The sequence below is a fragment of the Buteo buteo genome, chromosome 2 (assembly GCF_964188355.1).
Source record: "Buteo buteo chromosome 2, bButBut1.hap1.1, whole genome shotgun sequence".
Taxonomy (NCBI): Eukaryota; Metazoa; Chordata; class Aves; order Accipitriformes; family Accipitridae; genus Buteo; species Buteo buteo.
The window spans coordinates 62168375-62187658 of NC_134172.1; the positions used below are offsets into that span (position 1 = coordinate 62168375).

The 19284-nt window shown below is 51.0% G+C and overlaps 2 protein-coding genes across 11 annotated transcripts in view; both read left to right on the forward strand.

The window, feature by feature from the left end:
• Positions 1-5480, forward strand: part of LOC142044787 (rho GTPase-activating protein 39-like) — a 58009-nt gene extending 52529 nt beyond the window's left edge. Inside the window, exons 7-10 of one of the 2 annotated variants that reach the window (XM_075057633.1) lie at positions 836-1035; positions 1943-2034; positions 2608-2777; positions 3216-5480. In XM_075057633.1, coding sequence (XP_074913734.1) covers positions 836-1035; positions 1943-2034; positions 2608-2777; positions 3216-3410 — 657 coding nt within the window. In that variant the 3' untranslated portion in view covers positions 3411-5480. The remainder of the gene's footprint in view (positions 1-835; positions 1036-1942; positions 2035-2607; positions 2778-3215) is intronic. The other variant, XM_075057642.1, reaches the window with a different exon arrangement.
• A 7282-nt stretch (positions 5481-12762) lies between these two features.
• PHF20 (PHD finger protein 20) overlaps positions 12763-19284 on the forward strand; it is a 74568-nt gene continuing 68046 nt past the window's right edge. For 5 of the 9 annotated variants that reach the window (XM_075057728.1, XM_075057657.1, XM_075057737.1 and 2 more), the window contains exons 1-2: positions 12763-12894; positions 16844-16892. The gene's annotated coding sequence lies outside the window, so the exon portion shown is untranslated. Of the gene's footprint in view, positions 12895-13834; positions 13914-16843; positions 16893-19284 lie in introns of all 9 variants that reach the window. The other 4 variants (XM_075057666.1, XM_075057692.1, XM_075057684.1 and 1 more) reach the window with 3 other exon arrangements.

Consider the following 19284-nt stretch of genomic DNA (forward strand, 5'->3'; position numbering starts at 1 on the left):
GCAAATAGCTGAAATACCTCGGGAGGGGTGAAGGCTCCTGGCATCCCTGCAGGGGCAGGACAAGAAGTGTCCAGACACACATCGCACACAACTGCAACCCCGGTGGCTGCCACCCTCTGAGGGGTCAGCAGGAGCTTTCCCTCTGTCACACTCACACTTGGCTGTGGGGATGCTGCCGAATGGCCACCATGCTGGGCAGCCTGTCACCCCTGTGACAGCGCTCTGTGTTTCAATCTCTGCCAGGGGAGATTCAAAGCCCCTTTCAAGTGTCAGCATCTTTCAAAAGCAACAGGCCCTGGTGCCCTCTTTTCAGAGAGCTTTAGCACCTCTGAGAGCAAAGCTTTCCCTAGAGTTGGACATACCTGGAATTCCCGTCTCCAAAAGGCTGTTTTTCAGCTGTCCCGTGGCCAAGCGCTCACCCGGTGCCGGGCTGGTATACACATGCCCTCTGCTGACCTCACCACAGCTGGGACAGGCTGGGCTCCATCCTTCCTCCCACCACACCAGCAGGTAGAGCTACAGCTGGAGCAGCCTCCCAGATGTGCAAAACACGGCAACAGAATCCCTGCAAAAACAGCCCGAACTCTCCAAAGTGGTCTCCTGCCAACAGGCAGCAGCTTCTCTGCTCCTCTTGGGCCTGATGAGTTCAACCCCCACCCTGATTTTAGGAGGTGGAGGCTGCAGAGCAAGAACTGTGCTGCCAGGAGGCCAGCGAGGTGTCCATGTGCATGGCCGGCCCTCTCCATCCTGGCCGCTCACCACCACCATCCCCAGGTCACTGTTTCTGTGGGGGCTGGCTGTGCCACAGCTGCACTGAGCTCTTCTCTGTCCTCAGGGCCTCCGTAAACCGACAGTGGAAGAGATAATGCATGCCAGGAATGCCATTGTGACGCCATCGCTCTTCGGCAGCTCTCTGGAGGAAATCATGCTGCGGCAGCAGGACATGTACCCGGGTAACAAGCTGCCCTGGGTGCAGACGCAGCTATCGCAGCAGGTCCTGGCTCTGGGAGGAGAACAGACGGAGGGGATTTTCAGGTGAGCTTTTGGGGTGCTGTGTTACTTTTGAGCCACCCACATGTCAGTCCTCAAAGTGGAGAGGTCAAGATTGACCTCCATGTGCTTCCTCTTCCCTGAGAATAGCACTCTGCTGTGGATCGGACAAAACCTGACCTTTCCCAGGTTCAGGAATCGCCTCTTAAAGTAGCATTGGTCCATTTGCATGCATTAGCACAGAGGGGACAGCATAGATGTGACTTGAACTACTTAGGACAGCACGTACCCAGGCAAGGCATTGAACTTTCATCAACTTCAACAGAAGTAGTTGGCCAGTGCGGGGAAGGGATGAGCTCTTGGGTCCCTGGCAGAGCGGTTCATCAAATGCAGCTCATCAGCCTTGATGATGCACAAGATGATGCTGAGGAGTCGAGAGAGACAAAGAATCTGTATGGTGAACATAGGGGATTCTGGTTTGGGTTTGTTTTGGGGTTTTTTTTTAGTATTATTATTTAAGATTTGTGTTAGTTTTTCAGTAGCTAGTTTTTCAGTGATTTAAAGTAGCTAGCAAAAGAACTCAACCTTGCATTGTAAGGCTTTCTAATACCTTGGTATATTTAGCCAGAGATGCTTCTTATCTTTGGACTGAACATGCTGCAGAGAGGCCTAGTTACAGAAAATAATCACTTCTGAGGACAGAATGATAGTTGCTGTCTGAGCTAGTGGGAAGGAGACAAGCATTTCTTCTACCCCCACTTGAAAGCTGTGTTTAAAAACAGGCAATGCATTCTCTCTGAGGAACTGCTTCTGTAGCTGCTGCTGGTGCATGCTCCCTTCTCCCTGGGGCCCCAGAAGCAGCTTTGGAGCCATGGTTTGCCGGCCAGCTGCCACACCAGGCACGTTGCACTGCTCACTCTCTGAAGCACCTTTGCTGTGTCTCTGTTTGCAGGATACCTGGTGACATAGATGAAGTCAATGCATTGAAGTTGCAGGTGGATCAGTGGAGAATCCCAAGCAGCCTCAGTGACCCCAACATCCCAGGTATGGGAGTGCAGCAGATGTGTGTGCTGCAGCCTCAGCCGTGGTACAGTGCAGAGGGGAAGGTACAGGAGCAGCCCAGGAGGTGTGCTGCTGCCTGGGGACGTGTACCCAGGCTGTCTTCACTAACTGGGTTTTCATTCTGTGCCTTTCCACTGCCTTTCCAAATACTGCCCATAATAAAAATATGGGGGGTGGTGGGGGAACCTCTGCCTCCAGTTGGCGCCAGCACAGTGAGGCTATGCAAGCTGGGCAAGCTGGGCAGCATGCAGAGCAGCTAGGAGTCATTCAGGAGCAGCTCTTTAGCTCCAAGGTCTCATTGGCCTCTCCTTTAGGCAGCCCCAGAGCTGCTTCCTGGAGGAGCACGTAGATAAGAGCCAGTGTTTCCCTCTAACTGGCCTGTTTGGCTGCCTGAGAATTTCAGAGCCAAGACTGAAATAAGGTGAAACAGGACAAGTGCAGAATACCTTCTCTGCCCTCTGTTTCCTGGGGCATTGAGTCTTGCTGTCAAGTTTGCCTCTGAAGGTGGTGGGGAGGTCACCAGAGCTGTTCTCATGCACCCTGCTTTCTGCCCAGCCTCTCTCCTCAAGCTCTGGTATCGGGAGCTGGAGGAGCCCGTGATCCCCCAGCAGTTCTACAAAGAGTGTATCAGCAACTATGAGAACCCCGATGCTGCCGTGGCTGTGGTGCAGCTTTTGCCGGAGCTTAACAGACTGGTGCTGTGTTACCTCATACACTTCCTGCAGGTAGGCAGCCCCCGCAGTCCTGCGCCCCTGCTGCTGGCCAAGAGCCTGGAGCACATGGGGCACAGTTAGTGGGACAGCTGTGGTGGGCCATCGGCAGGGTTTTAGGACCTCTCACCTGTATTTAAGGTGGGATTGATGGAGGGGGGGGTCTGCTGTCTTTGTCCCTTATGGGAGCAATAAACGGTATTCCTGATCTTGTAGAGCATGGGCCTGGTCCCAAAGGTTGAGATCTGCAAGATGTTCCCTGCCTGCTGAGGCTCCCACGCTGTTGGCTACATCAGAGCATAGTGGTCTTCCCCTATGAACATGTGGCTGTTGGGGCACTGTCTTTTAGGGAGGCCACATCTCTGCTCTCCTTGCACCTCTTCTTAGGCCACGTGTTTGGAGTCTTTTGCCCTTTTCCACTGCTCCAGCTGAATGTCGTCTTATTATCTGCAGATCTTTGCTCAGCCATCAAATGTGGGCAGAACAAAGATGGATGTGAATAACCTGGCCATGGTGATGGCCCCCAACTGCCTGCGCTGCCAGTCTGACGACCCTCGCATTATCTTTGAGAACACACGCAAAGAAATGTCCTTTCTTCGCATGCTGATAGTGCACTTGGACACGAGCTTCATCAAAGGGCTGGTTTGAGCCGCTGGCCCTGGCATCCAAAACATTGCTCTGGGGAGTTGCTGGGTGCCTGAAGTCTTCTCCACTTAGGTTTCTTCCATTGTCTTTGCTGTTGTCACACCCTGGGTTAGCCCCTGAGCATCTCCCAGCATATGACCTCAAGGACAAGGACTAGACACTCCTGGAAGGCTCAAGCTGTTCAGCACCAGGAAGTCCTTGGGCATGCCAGGCCAGATTCAGTGGTTCCTGGCCTTCCAGCGTGTGTCAGAGGGGAGCAGCCCTCCCCCTTGGAGCCACAGGACTGGTTGCTCATTGAAAGGGCTGTGACATCTGTGAGAAACCGCTACCTGGGGCAGTGAGACTCTCCATCTCCCTTCTGGAGGCAGAGTTGACTTCAGGTAGGAGGACATCACTCCTGTGTTGTGGCATAAGCTGGTCCTGGGGAGATGCTGCCTCATTGGGGATAATCCCAGTGCTATGGAGCCAGCCTGGTTCACCTCTGCAGACTGTTGGTTGGAGGTGTGAGGGTTGTTCTGACACCCCACGATGCTGTGGGTAGAGGGATGTGAAGGTGCGGGTGGGTTCGCTGAGGCAGAGAGGTTCCTTGGACTGCGCTGGTCAGTGGAAACACATTGCAGCCCAGGGAGAGGAGATGTTTGAGCCTCTGCTGCTGGTGGGCAGGTAGGCAGACATCCCACAGCTGGGAGCCCTGGCAGGCCAGATCTACACATCATCCACCTCACCTTCTTTAGGCGGCTTCAGAGCTGCACAGCAGCATGTGGTTAGCATGTGGGACCAGCCCTGTGCTGAGCTAAACCAGCACCCACCCATGCCACGGAAGCAGGGGACAAGAGGAAGGCCATGCACCTGACAACAGACAGATAAACAACCTCTTTGGCATCCTCCTAATGAGGGCTGTATCCTCTGGAGGGGTAACCCCAGCGGCCTTGCAGCTCCTTTCTGCTACGGGCAAAGTGACCTGACACCAGCTTTCCTGAAGGGCCATGCTCAGACCAGCCTCACGGCTCTGGCACCCACCCGTCCTGGTACCACATCCTTCCCAGTCTCTGCTGGGGACTGAATACCAGTTTTGTCCACCCTTCTGGTTCAGCCCAGGTCTAAAGAAAGCTGGGAAGGCCCTCAACAGTACCTGTGCTCAGATATGCCTTTCCAGGCAGAGCAGCAGCATTGCTGTGTGCTTGTGAAATGCTTGGTACTGCCTGGAGTCAACTGTGGCACCTATGTGCCTCCCGCCTAATTCCCAGAGGATTTACAGAGAGGTTGGGAAGAGAAGGGGAAGGAAGGGAAGAGAAAGGAGGAGGCAGGTCTGAGTGGCTGAGATGTGCTGGAGCCTGTGTAGGAGCGGTGTTAGGTGGGCAGCTCAGCATTCTTACTGCTGCTGTTAAACACCTGCGACTTTCTGTGTGCCACCAGAAGTAAGGCACAGCAAGGACAGTGTCTTTCAGAGGCAGTGCATGGATTTCCCTGCAGCTTCTGGATACTGTTGCATGTTCCTTAGCAAGCAGCAATTTCTAATTCGGTGGCATCCTGGTATTACTCTTCTCTTCCTTTGAAGTGTTTTCCCTGCTGGAGGCAGGTCTGCTGCAAAAAGCTGCATGTTGGGATTACTCATGCAATGCTAAGTCTGCTGGTAGCATCCAAGCTTTCATTTATATTTCTGCATTCCTCTCCCTTTCAAGTGGGGACCTGGGATCATCCTCTTCTGATTGCAGTGGGGAGCTGAGCCCTGCTAGTAGAGAGGTTTAAAGCTGGTGTCTGAATCTGTACTAAACGTTTGGGCATAAGGTGCCATGTGCAGAGAGTGTCCCAAGCCTACTGGCTGCTTGGATCTCCTGAAGTACCTGAATGGGGTTGCCAGGGCACACGTTTGCTCAGATGAACTCCACAGAGGGAGTTCGGTTTGTGCCCAGCTGAACAAGGGTTGTGGTTCCTCTCCTTGTACCAGGTGCTTCTGTGGTCCAATGGGCCAGGAAATCTTGCTCCCACGTCAGGATTAGCTCTGTCAAACATGCCCGCAAAAATGTGTCAGGATCTGTTTCACACAGCCATCCCATCTCACCCCATCCTATCCCATCACTTTGAAGCCATTCAGCTCAGCTTGGCCTTCTGAAATGCTGAACAACTTGTACTTCAGATGTGGGGCTACCTTCCCAGAAATGTAGAGACAGGTAGGGGGACCGGCTCTGCCATATTGTACTGAAATTTGAATCGTTGAATAGGCTTGGGGTGCCACATCCTGCCCCCCCTCTGTGGGCTGGAGCAGCCGTGTAGTGCCTGCCCTCCTCTTTGGGCTGCAGATGCATGTGCCTGTGTTGGGCTTCACCCACAGCCAGCCACACCGTGTAGGTGATCCATGTTACTCCTTGCACTTAGCTGTAGCAGTCAATCAAACTGTAGGCATTTGCTGCTATTACAACTGAATGCTTCTTGCCAGGGCTGTAAAATAGGCTAATAAATGACACTGGATATTATTTTCTTTGCCAATAGATTTGTAAATACAAATCAGTAAAGCAGCCTCTCCTCTGTTCTAATAATAAATACAATCTCCATGGTTGTCTCTTGTCCTTTTTGTGAATTTCTGAAGCATGATCATGTCCACCTGGAGCTGCAGATTTCAGACTGGATGTCAGTGTTAATGAATAACATTTGGGAATCAGCGTGACATAAACACTTGGAAACCAAGCTGTGGGCTGGTTCTGTCTTAACTCTCAGGCAGCTACTAGGGACACTCAATTAAACTTGGAAGAGAAGAGGTTAAAACAGATAAAGGACAATACTTCTTTACACAGGATCTTCTGGAGCCTTTCAGAAAACAAGTCAAAAAGGGATTAGAGAAGTTTATGGGCAATAGCTCCACAAATGGGCAGTCGGAGGATAAGGAGAGATGTGCTGCTAACAGGCCTCATCCAGCAGCTGTGGGCACGGCAAGTGGACTGCAGGAGGTGGCCACACACACGTGCTGTCCCTGCATAGTCTCTGCTGTTGGAGATGTGGTTAGACAGGCTGTCGGGCTGACCCACCTGGGACATTTTTACGTTCAGACTGGAGTATTGTCTGACCTTTCCTCCATCCCTGCTCCAAGGAGCAGCTGGGAGCACTCTGTGTTGGTGCTCCAGACTCGCGCTGCTTGCACACTGTGGTGGGGCTGCAGCACAAGTGCTGGCTGTGCAACTTCAGCCACGCAGTGACGAGTTACTGCCCTGGGTCTGGCCAGTGCTGCTGATGCTCTGGGGGTGGTCACTGTCCTGGCAGCACTGAGCAAAGATGGTGCACTTCAGGCAAAGCTGGTAAGGGCTGCTCAGTCACTCCAGCAGTTCAAGATCACCTGTGCTGGCCACATCACTGGGTCTTCACACCAGCCTTGCTGGCAGGAGCGTGGTAGGAGGTATGTACCCTTCAGGAGGCAAGCAATGACAAGTGAGAGCGGAAGGAAGATCAACAGCATTGTAACCTCACGCAGCCCTTTCCTAGGTGGATTTCTGCAGCCTGATGTCTAAGTGTTCCCCAAGGCTCTGCTGTGAAATGAGCCGATTTTGGCCAAATCAAAAAAGCCCACAAACTAAGTGCTTCAGCTCAGGCTCAGAGACTTGGACTCACTCGTGCAGTCACCTTGGCCTGATACCTGGATCACTCAAAAAATCAATGGCCAGAGTAGCGGCTGGGCTCATAATGAGCTGGTGGTTTGTTCTCTTGCTTCCACCAGCCGCTCAGTAAGACCCTGTGCCAGAGGGTGGCTTGAGACACAGCTCACTTGTCTTTGGCTCCTTGTAGAGAGGAGGCAGCTGCAGCTTCTCTGAGACTTGCCACCATTTGTGGAAGGGTAATATGTCCTGATGGGACCAGCACCCTTGCGGTGCTGCATGCTCTTGCTGGTGCTGTTGAATTTCCGGCTGGTCTAAGTCTCCTTTTCACAGAGCCTGGCATGAGCCTTTTGCTGTCTCTGCAATTGTGTCCTGGGAATCTGCAAACAAAAATGGTAAAAGCAATTCTCCCAGCTACTGACTGCAGCTGACAGACACCATGCCCTCAGGTCTGCTGTCCATGCTCCACCCCAGCTCCTGAAGAGGTTCGGCAGCTGTTGGGGGATCACAGGCAGCTTTTGGACCTCTTGTAGATTCAGCTTGAGATGGAGGAAGGTAGGGCTCAGCTCTGGCAACTGCCTGGTGTTTTACAGGACATGGTAACCACAAGGCCACCCATCCTGCGCGCCTCTCCTGGTAGAGAAGCTTCCTGCAGTCTTTCCTACCCTTGCAAATGTGAGGGGTCTGCCTCCTCCCGGCCCACCAGAGATACTCCATTTCTCCCTCTAACCAGAGGTGCCCAGAGGTTGTGATGCCTCCCCAAAAATCCAGGGCAGCGGGAGGCCAGTTTTTAGCCTAATCCTCACATCGAGCTTTGCACTAAATCAGCCCTGTGGGAGGAGAGAGACCAGAGGAACAGGCAAGGCTCTGTCAGGAGCCCTGCAGCACCAGAGGGAGGCAGAGACAGGAGGGTCCCTGTCCTGACGCTGCCCAAGTGCAGGTTTGATGTGGGCGCAGCAAAGCGCTGGCAGATTCAGTGGAACTAGCTAGTGGAGATGGCACTGAGCTAGGGCTCTGCAGAGCAGGGCTCAGGCTCTGGCACATCCACAGACCTGTCTGTGGGACAGCCATCAACGATAAGATGTAGAAAGCTCATGTAGCTGCTGAGCATTGCAGCTTTTAGAGCTCCTGTTGTCCTATAGCATTTGTCAGCCACAGTTAATGGTGGAGAGAACTGGGTGTGGGTGCAGGCAGCTGGGGAACCATCTCAGGCATGAAGAGGGAACAGGGAAAAGCCTAGGCATTCAGTGAGAGGTAGACCACTTAACGGACCCTGCTGGAGTTCAGTGCATCCAGGTGGCCATGCAGGAAAACTTTTGGGACACACTGCATCACTCATGAGCTGGACTTTTCCTTTCAAAGCAGGGGGCACCAGCTGAAGACTCTGCCCAGCCCACAAAGGTTTGAACCTGCATCTCCCAGGGGCTCCTCCTGGCCTGGCCTCCACCTGGAGCTTCCTCTGCCTCACCATCAAAGCCATCCCCCTTTGTCTGAAGTGCTTAGTGTTTACTGGTACCATAAAGGGAGCCTGTGTCTGAGGATTGTGTGACCTCAGCTGTCGGGGCTGGGTGCTAGCAGAATTCAGGGCCCAAATCCATGAAGGTGTTCAGAAGCCCAAGACCAAGGCTGGTCTTACAAGCTACTACTTCTCCCAAAGGAGAACTGGTGGCTTACATCAGCTCGTCTCCACTCACAGCCCCATTTCCTCCATCCCATCTGTGCCAGGTCTGGTGCTTCATTCAGATCACAAGCAACAGGGGAGACCGGGTGGGCTGTGGGGGGGATGTGGAGGGTGGGGGATGGAGGAGGAGCAGGACCCTCCCTTTTGAGGGCAGTGAGCTATTGGATTGTTTCAGCTGCGAGGTACAGCTTCTCCCAGAATGACCTAGCCTTGGTGTCTGCTGGGGAAGGTGAAGGTACTGCAATTGCAAACAGTACCCAAATACTGGGCTGGGGTGTCCCTGCGGTGTGTGCCACCTCCCCACTCCCAGGACAGGATAACCATTCAGAAGAGCGCAAGACAGCCAGATCCTATAGCCTCAGGGGCCACAGAAGGGCCTATAGGGCAGGGTCTCTATCACCTGCAGGCAGACAGCCCCAAAGAGGACAAGGAGAGGAAGGGGTCTACAGCCTCCCCCCTACTCCCAGTTTAATCAGCAGGGGTGGGGGGTGTCTAAGTGCACTGATGGCAGAAGTGCCTGCTTGTTTGCACGTCTCTCCCACGCCACTCCATGGACGCGGCTGTCCCTGTCCCGACCAAGGGCACAGGCTGAGGGTGGACATCCTTCCCTGGAGATCTGCAGCCGGTTCCCAGCCTCTCTGGATGTTGGCTCTGGCCAACAAAGAAGGGATGAGAAACTGTCCTGAGGTAGAAACTGCCCAGCTGTGGAGTGCTGTTGTGAGGAAGGCACACTGACTTGGCGAGTCCCTCATCTCCCACCATTACCTGCACCTTGGGACCAGGCCTGGAGGTCAGCCAGACCTGTGGGGACCTCCAGCAACGCTCTGAGAAGAGCAGGTACGAGCAGGGTGAGGGCTGGTGGGGAGAACTGGACACAGAAAACTCATCCCTGGACCACTGCACGCACTTTGGTGTGGAGGGCCAGGACTATGTCCAGATGAGTCAGTAAACCCCCTGCCAAGCCGTGCTGGCCCCCATGTAATCACCAGCAGGGCTGGTGATCTGCACAACACGCTGCCTCTCTAGGCAGCAGAGCAGTCAGCTTCTGCAGTAGTGCAGACTACAGTGACCCCGCCTGGGCTGCGTGGAGGCAGCCGAGGGCCTTGTGCAGGTGAAGACAAACCCCTGCGGGCACAGAGCCCCCCACATCCCAACCGCCTGCCGGCCCCTTGCGTGGCCGGTCAGGAGGAGGGGAGGGTCCCCTGCAGGCGATTACTCCAGCCAAGTGCAGAGGCTGGCTGGCCTCCCTGCTTTGGCCCCCTTTTATAGTCAAAGCAAGAGGCATTTTCTGAGCACAGTTCCTCTGGTCCTGAAGTGGAGGCAGAAGGCTGGCCCGGTGCATTGCCCTTGCCATGTGCCTGATTTTTCTCTGTTGAGATATGGGGAGGCCAAACAACAAGCTCAGCTCTCCGGCAGGCAAGCAAAGTGCCAGCAGTGAGGCTGCCTGTGCTCAAGGCCAGCTCTTTGATAGCACAGCTGTAGAGCTGGCCTTGAAGGAAAAGAGCTGGAGGATGCCTCGCTGGGAGCTTTCTCCCTCTTTCTCAGGAATGCTGCCTAATCACAGGCCCTTGCCCTTGGGTCTCTGCCTGAGCCAGGTCAGCCACTCCTGTGCCGATCTGGACCCTGACCCCAACCCGTGGACCGACTTCCTCCCTTGACCTCAGACCTGCCTTATCGCTGCAGGACTTGCATGCTCATCTGGACACTGTCACTGGACCTGCTCTGTTCCCATCTACTGCTGGCCTGCACTGTGCTGGGTAGGGCAGTGCCCTGCCTGTCCTGCTGACAGCTCAGCTCCAGCTCACCTGTCCTGGCACAGCATGCTGCTCCTGCTGCTCCCCAACAGTGAGCCAGGTGGGGTTCATGATGCTGCTTATGCTGAGCATAAATAAAGGCTTTGCAGGTGAGACCTGAATTGCTTTCCAGACACAGCAGACAGACCCTTCCTGGCTGCAAAGCTTAATTTGTCCATATCTATTGGTTTCCTTCACGGGTGAGGAAACACTGGATCCCAATTGATTCAGCTGAGATCTTGGAGGGGTCAGGGATCTGACTGAGACACAGCTGGGAACAGGCAGAGGCAGCACTGGTGCATATGGTGGCTGCCAGCGCAGGAGGAGCACTGTTCCCTGGGAAGGGCTGCCACTCCGTGGTCAGCCAAAGCAGGCGGGTATGTCTAACATCTGAGGGTTTCCGATAATGTTAACCATGGCCGCTGACATCGGATACTGCAGCTGGAGTCCTGGACAGTGCACAAGAAGAAATATCACAAATTGGCATAGACACATCCCAGGACTGCCAAAAGCCATGTGGTGTCGGTGGCAACAGCAGAACAAAGGGTTATTTCCCACATTTCAAAACCAGTGGGATCTAGAAAGACCCATTTCTGTGGAGAAGTAAGTGGATTCTGACATGTGCCCTGTCATGGTAGATGTGCTAAGATTTGTTTGTTTTTTTAAATGAGGAAAACTCCTCAATGAAATATGGTGCTCTCAAAAAAACCCAATACACAAACAGTATGCTGACATATTGGTAAAAAAAAAAAAAAGTTTCACGCAAAACTTTGGAGTTATTTTTTTTAGCTGTTTTCTGTTTTAATTCTGCATTTTTTTCTCTTGCTTCTAGAAACCTGTAATGTTAAAACCCCATGTGAGATTTCCAGGTTAAAAAATAAATCCAAACTGATAACGACATTTTCTGCCACAGTTTTTTTTCCTGTTGTGGTATTTTTAGCAAGCTACTCTGCTTCCACAAATTCCCAGCAGATAGCTCACAGGCTCTGTCAGAGAAGCATTAACACAAGTTGCTGTACAGTGACGGGGACCATTCTGCTTTAAACCATCCTTTGTGCTCTCTGGGTCCTGTGCCACTCATGGCACTGGGCTGAGGCTGATGTCATGGGAGCAGCCAGATTTGTGCAGTGACAGCAGTTCCTGTGGGTATTTGGGAGGGACAAGACAGGAGAGGAAAGCACTTGGACTCAGGGCCCTGCTGTGTCCTCCTCTGGAGCCTGGCAGCACCTGCACCCCTAGCCCTGCTTCTGCAGACACCTTGGCCACACCAGTTACTCTTCTGATCTGGAAACCTGGCAGGCAACAATCATCCACTTGTCTGTGGCCTCTGAGCAGAAGATGGATTATCCCAGGAAAACCACCTGAACCAGAAGAGTTTACTCACCCACAGTGACAAACACTGTAATATTTGACACGAAGAACTTCAGCCCGCAAAGATTTTTGCTCTTCTGTGTCAGCCAGGTTTTGGCTATCACCTAGCATAAAACAAACAAACAAAAGATTACTTGCCCCTGTACAATTCTGTCCATAGGACAGAAGAACATGCAGTTCTCTGGCTGTACCAAAGGGTAGCCAGACAGCCGGGGGCTGTTAACAATCCCCGTCTGCTTGGCACTGGTGAGGCCTCACCTGGAGTACTGTGTTCAGGTCTGGGCTCCCCAGAACAAGGGACATCAACGAAGGGGACCAAGTCCAGCAGACAGCTGCTGAGAAGGTCAGAGGGCCAGTGCATGGGAGGAATGCCCGCAGCCTGGCCATCCGGGTTCATGGAGGACCAAAGGTGTCAGACTGCTTTGTTTGTGCCTGTATTTCACCCTTGTACAGACCCCTGCCACCCCGAAACGGTTCACGCCTCTGCTCGCAGAGTGCTCCTGATGCCTCACTGGGGATTTTTGCCAGGCAGGCTGCCCAGCTTTGGTCAGCAGGGCTCTCCGCGGCCTCCAGCACCCGAGGGCTGTTTACCCCGAGAGCTGCGTCGCGGTGCCGCTGGGGCCCGGCGTGAGAAGCTGCAGCCGCGGGAGAGGCACGGGGTCTTCCCTCTGAGGCGGCAGGAGGCTGGGCGGGCTCCATGAGCGGGTGCCGTTCCCATGGGGGTAACGGGACGGCACCTGGCCCGGCCAGGGCCACCTTGGGCCGCGCTGCCCCAGCTCCCGCCCCGCCGCCCCCTCAGCGCCTGGCACCGCCCCCCGCCTCAAGCACCCAACGAGCACGACGTCCGCCGCCACGCGGGGAGAGCGCGCCTCGCCAGCTGCGAGGGGGCGGGGCTCCCGCCCCCGCCCCTCCCGGCGGGCCCCGCCCCCTCCCTGGTGGCTCCGCATCGAGGCGGCCATTTTGTGGTGCTGAGCGGTCGGTGGCGTTGGGCTCGGCGCGGAGCGGGGCCCGGGGCAGTTCGGCTCCGTTCTAACCCTTTTTCCCGTACAGATCCCTCGGTAAGAGCGCGGCTGCGCCCGGGCGGGCTGGGCTGGGCTGGGCTGGGCTGCGCCGGGTCGGGCCGGGCCGGGCCACCTGCCCGCCCTGCGGGCCTGCGGCGTGGCGTGGGGTGGAAGCGAGGCGAGGGGAGGGGAGGAGAGGGAGGCCGGGCGCGGGGCGGCTGGCACGCGTCCCCGCGCACAAAGGGCCGGGCCGAGCGACGCCTCCCGCGCTGCGGGCCCGGGGCGCCGAGCGGGGGCCGCTTCCGCCTCGCCGCGGCTTGGCGTGCTGAGGCCGGGGGTCCCGGGCCGCGGGCCGGCCCTCGCCCGCCCGCTTGCTCGCTCCCTCCCTCCCGCCCGCCGCGCCTCCGCCCGCGCCCGGCGGCCGACGGAGCTGCGCGGCCGGCGCGGGCAGGTGAGTATGTGCGGGCCGAGTGCAGGCGCCGAGGGCCCGGCCGGCGGGGGCGGCCGAGTGACCTTGCGGTGGCGCCGGAGCCCGAGGCGGGCGCGGGGGCTCTGCCGGCGGCGGCCGGCGCTGGGCGGGCGCGGGCGGCGTCCGCGGCGGTCTGGGGGTCGCGCGGGCCGGGAGCGGCGCCTCGCGGGCCTCGCGCTGCGGGGGAGCAGCGGGGCTGCGGGAGTTGCGCGCGCGGCGGCGCGGTCCCGTCGTCGGCGCCTCGCCCCTTCGGCGCGCGAGGAAGCGGCGCGGGGCCGCTCCCGGTGGGGCTCGTCCCGGGGGGGGCTCGGCGGGGCGCCGGCCGCTGCTCCTCGCCCGGCCCCGCGGAACGAAGCGGGGAGGAACCTCGCGTGGGGCGGGTACCTGCCCCATAAGGTGTGCTCCGCGGCTGGGGTTCGTCTCCGTAGGCAGTACCGTCAGCAGGAGGCTTCTGGCCTTTTTGTGTCGTGTGAAGTCTGGGACACATTGTCATCCCACTGCATTTTGTCCCTTCAAAATGTCTTTAAGGAACAGAAATAACGGTGGATCCTTGCACTAACCCGAAAGCTGCTTCATGGCACACCTGTTTAATGCACAGAATTGAGAGGTACCGTATTCTTTTTCCTGACAGGCCTAGGTTCAGATAGGGCTTATTGCCACCAAAATGGATTGCTGTACCATTTGGCTTGGCATGGATGTGCGAACCATAGCCCTATAGCAGGGCTTGGTTAATCGAAGCAGGTTGTCAGTACCATTTTGGGAAACGGTTGTATCTCCTTTACTTATTAAAATTTTCCTGGTATCAGAGATGTTTCTAGCCTAAATGCATGAAAATAGATCAGGAGGGATATTTGAATGTTGATGAGTCCAAGCTGGATAAAATAAATATCTTTCTGTGTACAGAATTTAGTACTGTATGCAGTATGAGAATAAAAACAAATATTAAAAGCAATGCTAATGACTTGAAGTAACTTTTTGTAGGTATCTGTACAGAAGGTTGTAGCTGAGCATCTCTGTAACAGAAATGCTTTTGACCTGTGTTCATTTAATTTTCTATAATGAGCAAGGATCCTTTCACAGGACCAGTTTCCAAAAAAAGCCAAGTGAGAAGAGTTGCAACGAAGATCGCTGATAGTATAATTCTCTCTTTAATTTTTGTGTGACTTTATTAATAGTTTTGGAATTGAAGGTGGTTTAGATGAATACTCATTATTTGATCTAAGTCAGCTTGTGGAATAGTTAAGTTTACATTCTTGCTGATAACTTTGTTGATGTCTCTTGAATGGAAATAAAATTTTACTTGAGCTGTTTGAGAGTAAAATCTGCTTGTCTGTAATCCAGAGTAATTAATTAAGGTCAAATTGGGAATGAGGCTAGAATAGTAATTGCTCATAACAGTGCTGCCTTGACTGAAATGTAAGAAGCATGTAATTAATTCTTACCTTTAATTAGATAAGTTCTCTGAAGTGCTTTCTTATGCTCTTGTAGTTCCTGGATAACCTAGGCAATGATATTGACCTAAATTCTCCCCCTTGGTCAAGAAAGGAGGATGCAATCCCGAATTTAATTGTAGGCGATGATAAATTTTCTGTAACTGCGTATTTTATTTATAACTGCATCTCTAGAAGCTAGTTATTGTCTGTGGCTGTAATTTGTCAGACCTTGACAGGAACTGATGCTGTTGCAGTAGAAAAGCTGCCCTGCCACTTGGCTCTTCATTTCTGCCCATATGGCACTGTCCTGCGCAGATGTGAGCACTTGTGCAACAGTGTTGTGAGCTGAGCTAAAGAATGTACATGGGGTGGGCGCATGGGGGGAGGATTTATTGTTCAGCCCTGCAAGTGGTTGTCATCAGTATTTAAACTGCATTCTTGATGGCTGCCTAATTGCGTGGGTGCAGGTTTTTTTTTAAATTAAAGAAAAGTTGCATATACTTTGGACCTAGTGGTGCTTCGTATTGAAAAGTCTTGTGAAGTGCTCATAATAGTTCATTCAACAGCTGAACAAGTCTACTCCTTTCTTCTTTGCTTCAATGTATACCTTATCATCTTCACACTACTGTTCCTTGCTTGCCTACAGGTTTATTTTGCTTTCTTGTGCTTACCTGACTTTTTCAGGTAAGAAATAGTGACTTCGAGCTCTTGGTTTGTCCTTGGTGTCAAAATGCCAATAGCTACATGGCCTATATGTTTCAAAAAACCTTTTGGAACTGGTGGCTTTTCAGCTTTTTTGTGGATGCAAGCACCAGACTTAAGTGATTGTGCGGGTCTATAATGTGTCCATGCTGACTGACTCCAGATGTGTGTGGCAGAAAATAATGCATGTTGGAATATAATTACTTCTTTTTGAGGCTTGTTAGTTTGTTGACATGCCTTTGTGTGGTTTGAGTGGGCTTGAGAACTTTGAGTCGGCCCTGTTTTGGTATAGCCAGCTGCAGTCAGCCTTATTTTTGAAGAACTCTGTTTCAGGTGGGCTTATGAAATTGGTTAAAAAGAGATGTTATTGTCTCCAGCTGTGTCTTTTAGCTAGGTAGCCTGTATTAAAAGAAAGAGGGGAAGCACTGCTTAGTGTGGGATGGGGTATTTTTTTCAGTGTGAAGTTAGCACCAAAGAGCTTTCCTGATCTTGTTGCTGATGTTAAAATACTAGTTTCAAAACTGACTTCTTTTTTCTGCTACTTATATGCAGTACTTCTTTCCCAAGGAGATAAGCTCTTGATCCACAGAGTGCTTGAGTCAGGAAACTATCTTGAACACTTCTAGTGCTCTGGATACAGAACTGAGCATCCTTAGCCTAGACCAGTGCATCAGTGGTACAAAGACAGTGCCATTAGTAGGGTTTGAGTTTGGGTTTTTAGTTAATCTTAAAGTTGAAGGCTTAAAGCATAAAGGCTTCTGTTAGTGTAGCAGAGCTTGCAAGTATACCAGACTTCAATTGCTTCTTTGCTATAATGCAAGTTGCTAATGGCTTTTTTGTTATGTGATCCCCTGTATTTATATCAGTCCTTTGCCTAGATTGCAGTTCTGTCTTCTCAGTATTGCTGCCATCAAACTTGCAAAAAGATGCACTGATTTTTTTGTTTGTTTGTTTTTTTCTGCTGTCCTTTCATCTCTGAGCTGGGGGACAAGTCTACAAGCAGCCTTGAAGTGCACCCCTTTCTTTCCTTCTTGTAATAAAACGGGCAAGTCGCATCCTTCTTACAGTGTGGCACACACGATTTGTCTGCTTAATGCATTATCTTAAATGAAGACATAGTTTTTCATCAAAGCTCATGGCAGTGTAACTTGCAAGATTTGCCTTTATTTGACTGTCAGGAAAATATCCTCTTCTTTATCAACAAGTAGGGTAGACTTGGTCCTGTCCAGTCAGGAAGCAATTGAATAATGAAACTGAGAATGCCACATCTGAGTGTCAGAACCCTATATGCTGACTGCCTGGAAACAATGCCCTATGGGATTTTCAGTGGCCAATATTGCAGGTGCTATAAATTATCTGTGGAAAAATGTTTCTCAAATTTTTTTAATGGATGTTTTTACAGGTAGACTTCTTCTTAAGAGTCAGAAGTCCAAGTCCAGTTACTGCTGCAGGTACTGTTGCTGGGTCATTTTTGTGCTTTCCTACTGGCTCCTTTCATTTTTGGTCATAATCTTTTCTTCTGATAGCTAAAATACATGTGTATGCTCACTGATAAGAAAAATCTTAGGTTCAACAAACTGCTGTAAGTGTATAGTGTGCTACTGGAATATCCAGAGCAACCTCAAAGCCAGGGGCAGGACATCTGGTCAAAACTGAGAAATTAATTGGTCAGCTTACTGACCAACACATAGCCTTAAGCATTAATTTTTTATCTCAGGTGTGGACTTCTCTAGAATACCAAGGTATTGCTTTCAGAAGAGATGGAGGCGGTAACACTTCAGAGTGACTTAATACTTAAATGTACTTAAATGTTTGTATTGACTTTAAAACATTGGCATTGAGTGCAAAATGGTATTAGTAATCTAAGTGTTGTAGCCAAGCAGACAATATGTAGGCAAATGGAAGTCATGTTCTCGGACCCTGCCTATTTCTTAAAAGTATGTTCTTTTAAGAAGAAACCTAAGAGGAAACCTGTTGTCTTTACAAAATCATGAAATTGTCATACAAGTTTTTGAGCCCATGTGTGGTTCCTTTCCTCATCTGTCATGCAAAGCCACTCTCCAATGCTTAGCACCTTGTCCAAGGTTGTTCAATAGGTTCAACCTTAGGCTGCTGCAACACCACCCTAAACCAAATATTAAAATATAGTCCCACTGTAAGTAAGTTTGTCCAAGGAGTTCTGTGGGATTTTTGTTGGGTTTGCTTCTGAGGGAGTATAGAATGGTAATGAGAACCAGTCTACTTTTTTCCTTTTCCTGATTTCATTTTTATTTGACAAAGGCACTGTGAACCCATAGATACCCATTAGGCAGGGGAGAAGTGTCTTTTTGAGGACAGTTACACTTGGTGCATTCAGCATGATGAAGTGGTTTTATTCAGTTCAGGTAGAAAAACAGGAAAATGGCATTGGGGTGCCCAATCTGTGGGCTACATTAAGCTTCTCAGAACAATTCAATTAGCTGTAGCTTGTTTCTGCCACTCCTGCAGTCTGGAGAAGCCTTGCATGTATTGACATGAATTGGATTTGTGGATGAAGAAACTGTTGTGGAGAAATCCTTTTAGTTAATTTCTTGTATGACCAAAATGCAGATCACTCTGCCATGTGATGAATGTAGTTTATCCAACTGAGGATGTCTTCGTTGACAGGAGAGAACTAACTGCATTTGGTCATCTTGGCTTGTGTGTGTTCATGTGGCTAGACGTGCGTGGATTGATATGGTGAACTCATGATTTGGAGATTGTGCTTCCATAAGAAACAACACAGCTTGCTTGAGCTGTCTGCAGGTCTTTTAGCTGTTAAACATTTGAGCTCTTAATTTCCTAGAGAGATTTCTGGCTGTCTGATATTAATTTGCACCTTAAAATATCCTTCACACTAAATTTATTATTTCTTAACTAAGAAGATCTAAAACCATAGAGATGTTTAGAGTTTTAAGTTGCTAGAAGCTTTTTTAATGAAAGAAGTGTTCTGTGTAATGTTTTTTTTCCTTGATTTGTTAGGCTGTTTTTTTCACAGCAGTTGGAATTGCTTCTAAATGCAAGAAGGTTTTTTTTTCTGTCTCTCTGAATAGATTAAAAGATATTTTTAAATATTCAGAAATCATCAGTCTTACCATGGTATATATTGAAAAGCCATGCTTGTTAAATAAGAGTATATCTGTAATTTGAGCTTGTTGAAGGCTTGTGTCTGACCTAGGGTTTTGGTTGGTTTTTTAAATAACCCATACTGAAAGTTGACTTGTTAAAGTTTGTTAACCACTGTGGTATTGCAGCAGAAATCCACCAATACGTGTAGGAATTGTATGTTACATCAGAAGTGATGACTTCAGTTGTGCGAATCCCGGTCTACTGTAATTAATTGTTTTGCAAAAGAATTTTGATGTACTTCCAAATCTAGAAGGCATTTTGACCCTTTGACTCAGATTTGGCAGTTTGGTTTTGTTTATGGGTTGCTTCCCATACTTAGTATTTCAGAATTGAGGCTTTCTCTTTTTTTAGCTGCTGTCCTCAGAGTTAAAGACTGTTTGGGTGATAGGAGTATAATTGATGCAGTGATATTTGTGGGGGTTTCTCAGTAGCAGTTCTCAGTAAACTCCTGGGAGGAAGAGAGGGTGTTAGATTTGGGGCAGATTGGTTGCATTTAAGTATCTTCGAATGTTTCAGATACACTTGCTTAAAAGTCTTATCTACCAAGTAGCGGTTGATAGAAAAGTGTGGAGAGCAGTTAAAAATTTCTGCAACTTGGAATAACAGAGAAAGGAAAAGCAAAAAAAAACCAAAACCAAAAAAAAAAATGCCAAAAAAACCCACCAAACAACCAATAAATGAGATGAAGGGTGGCGG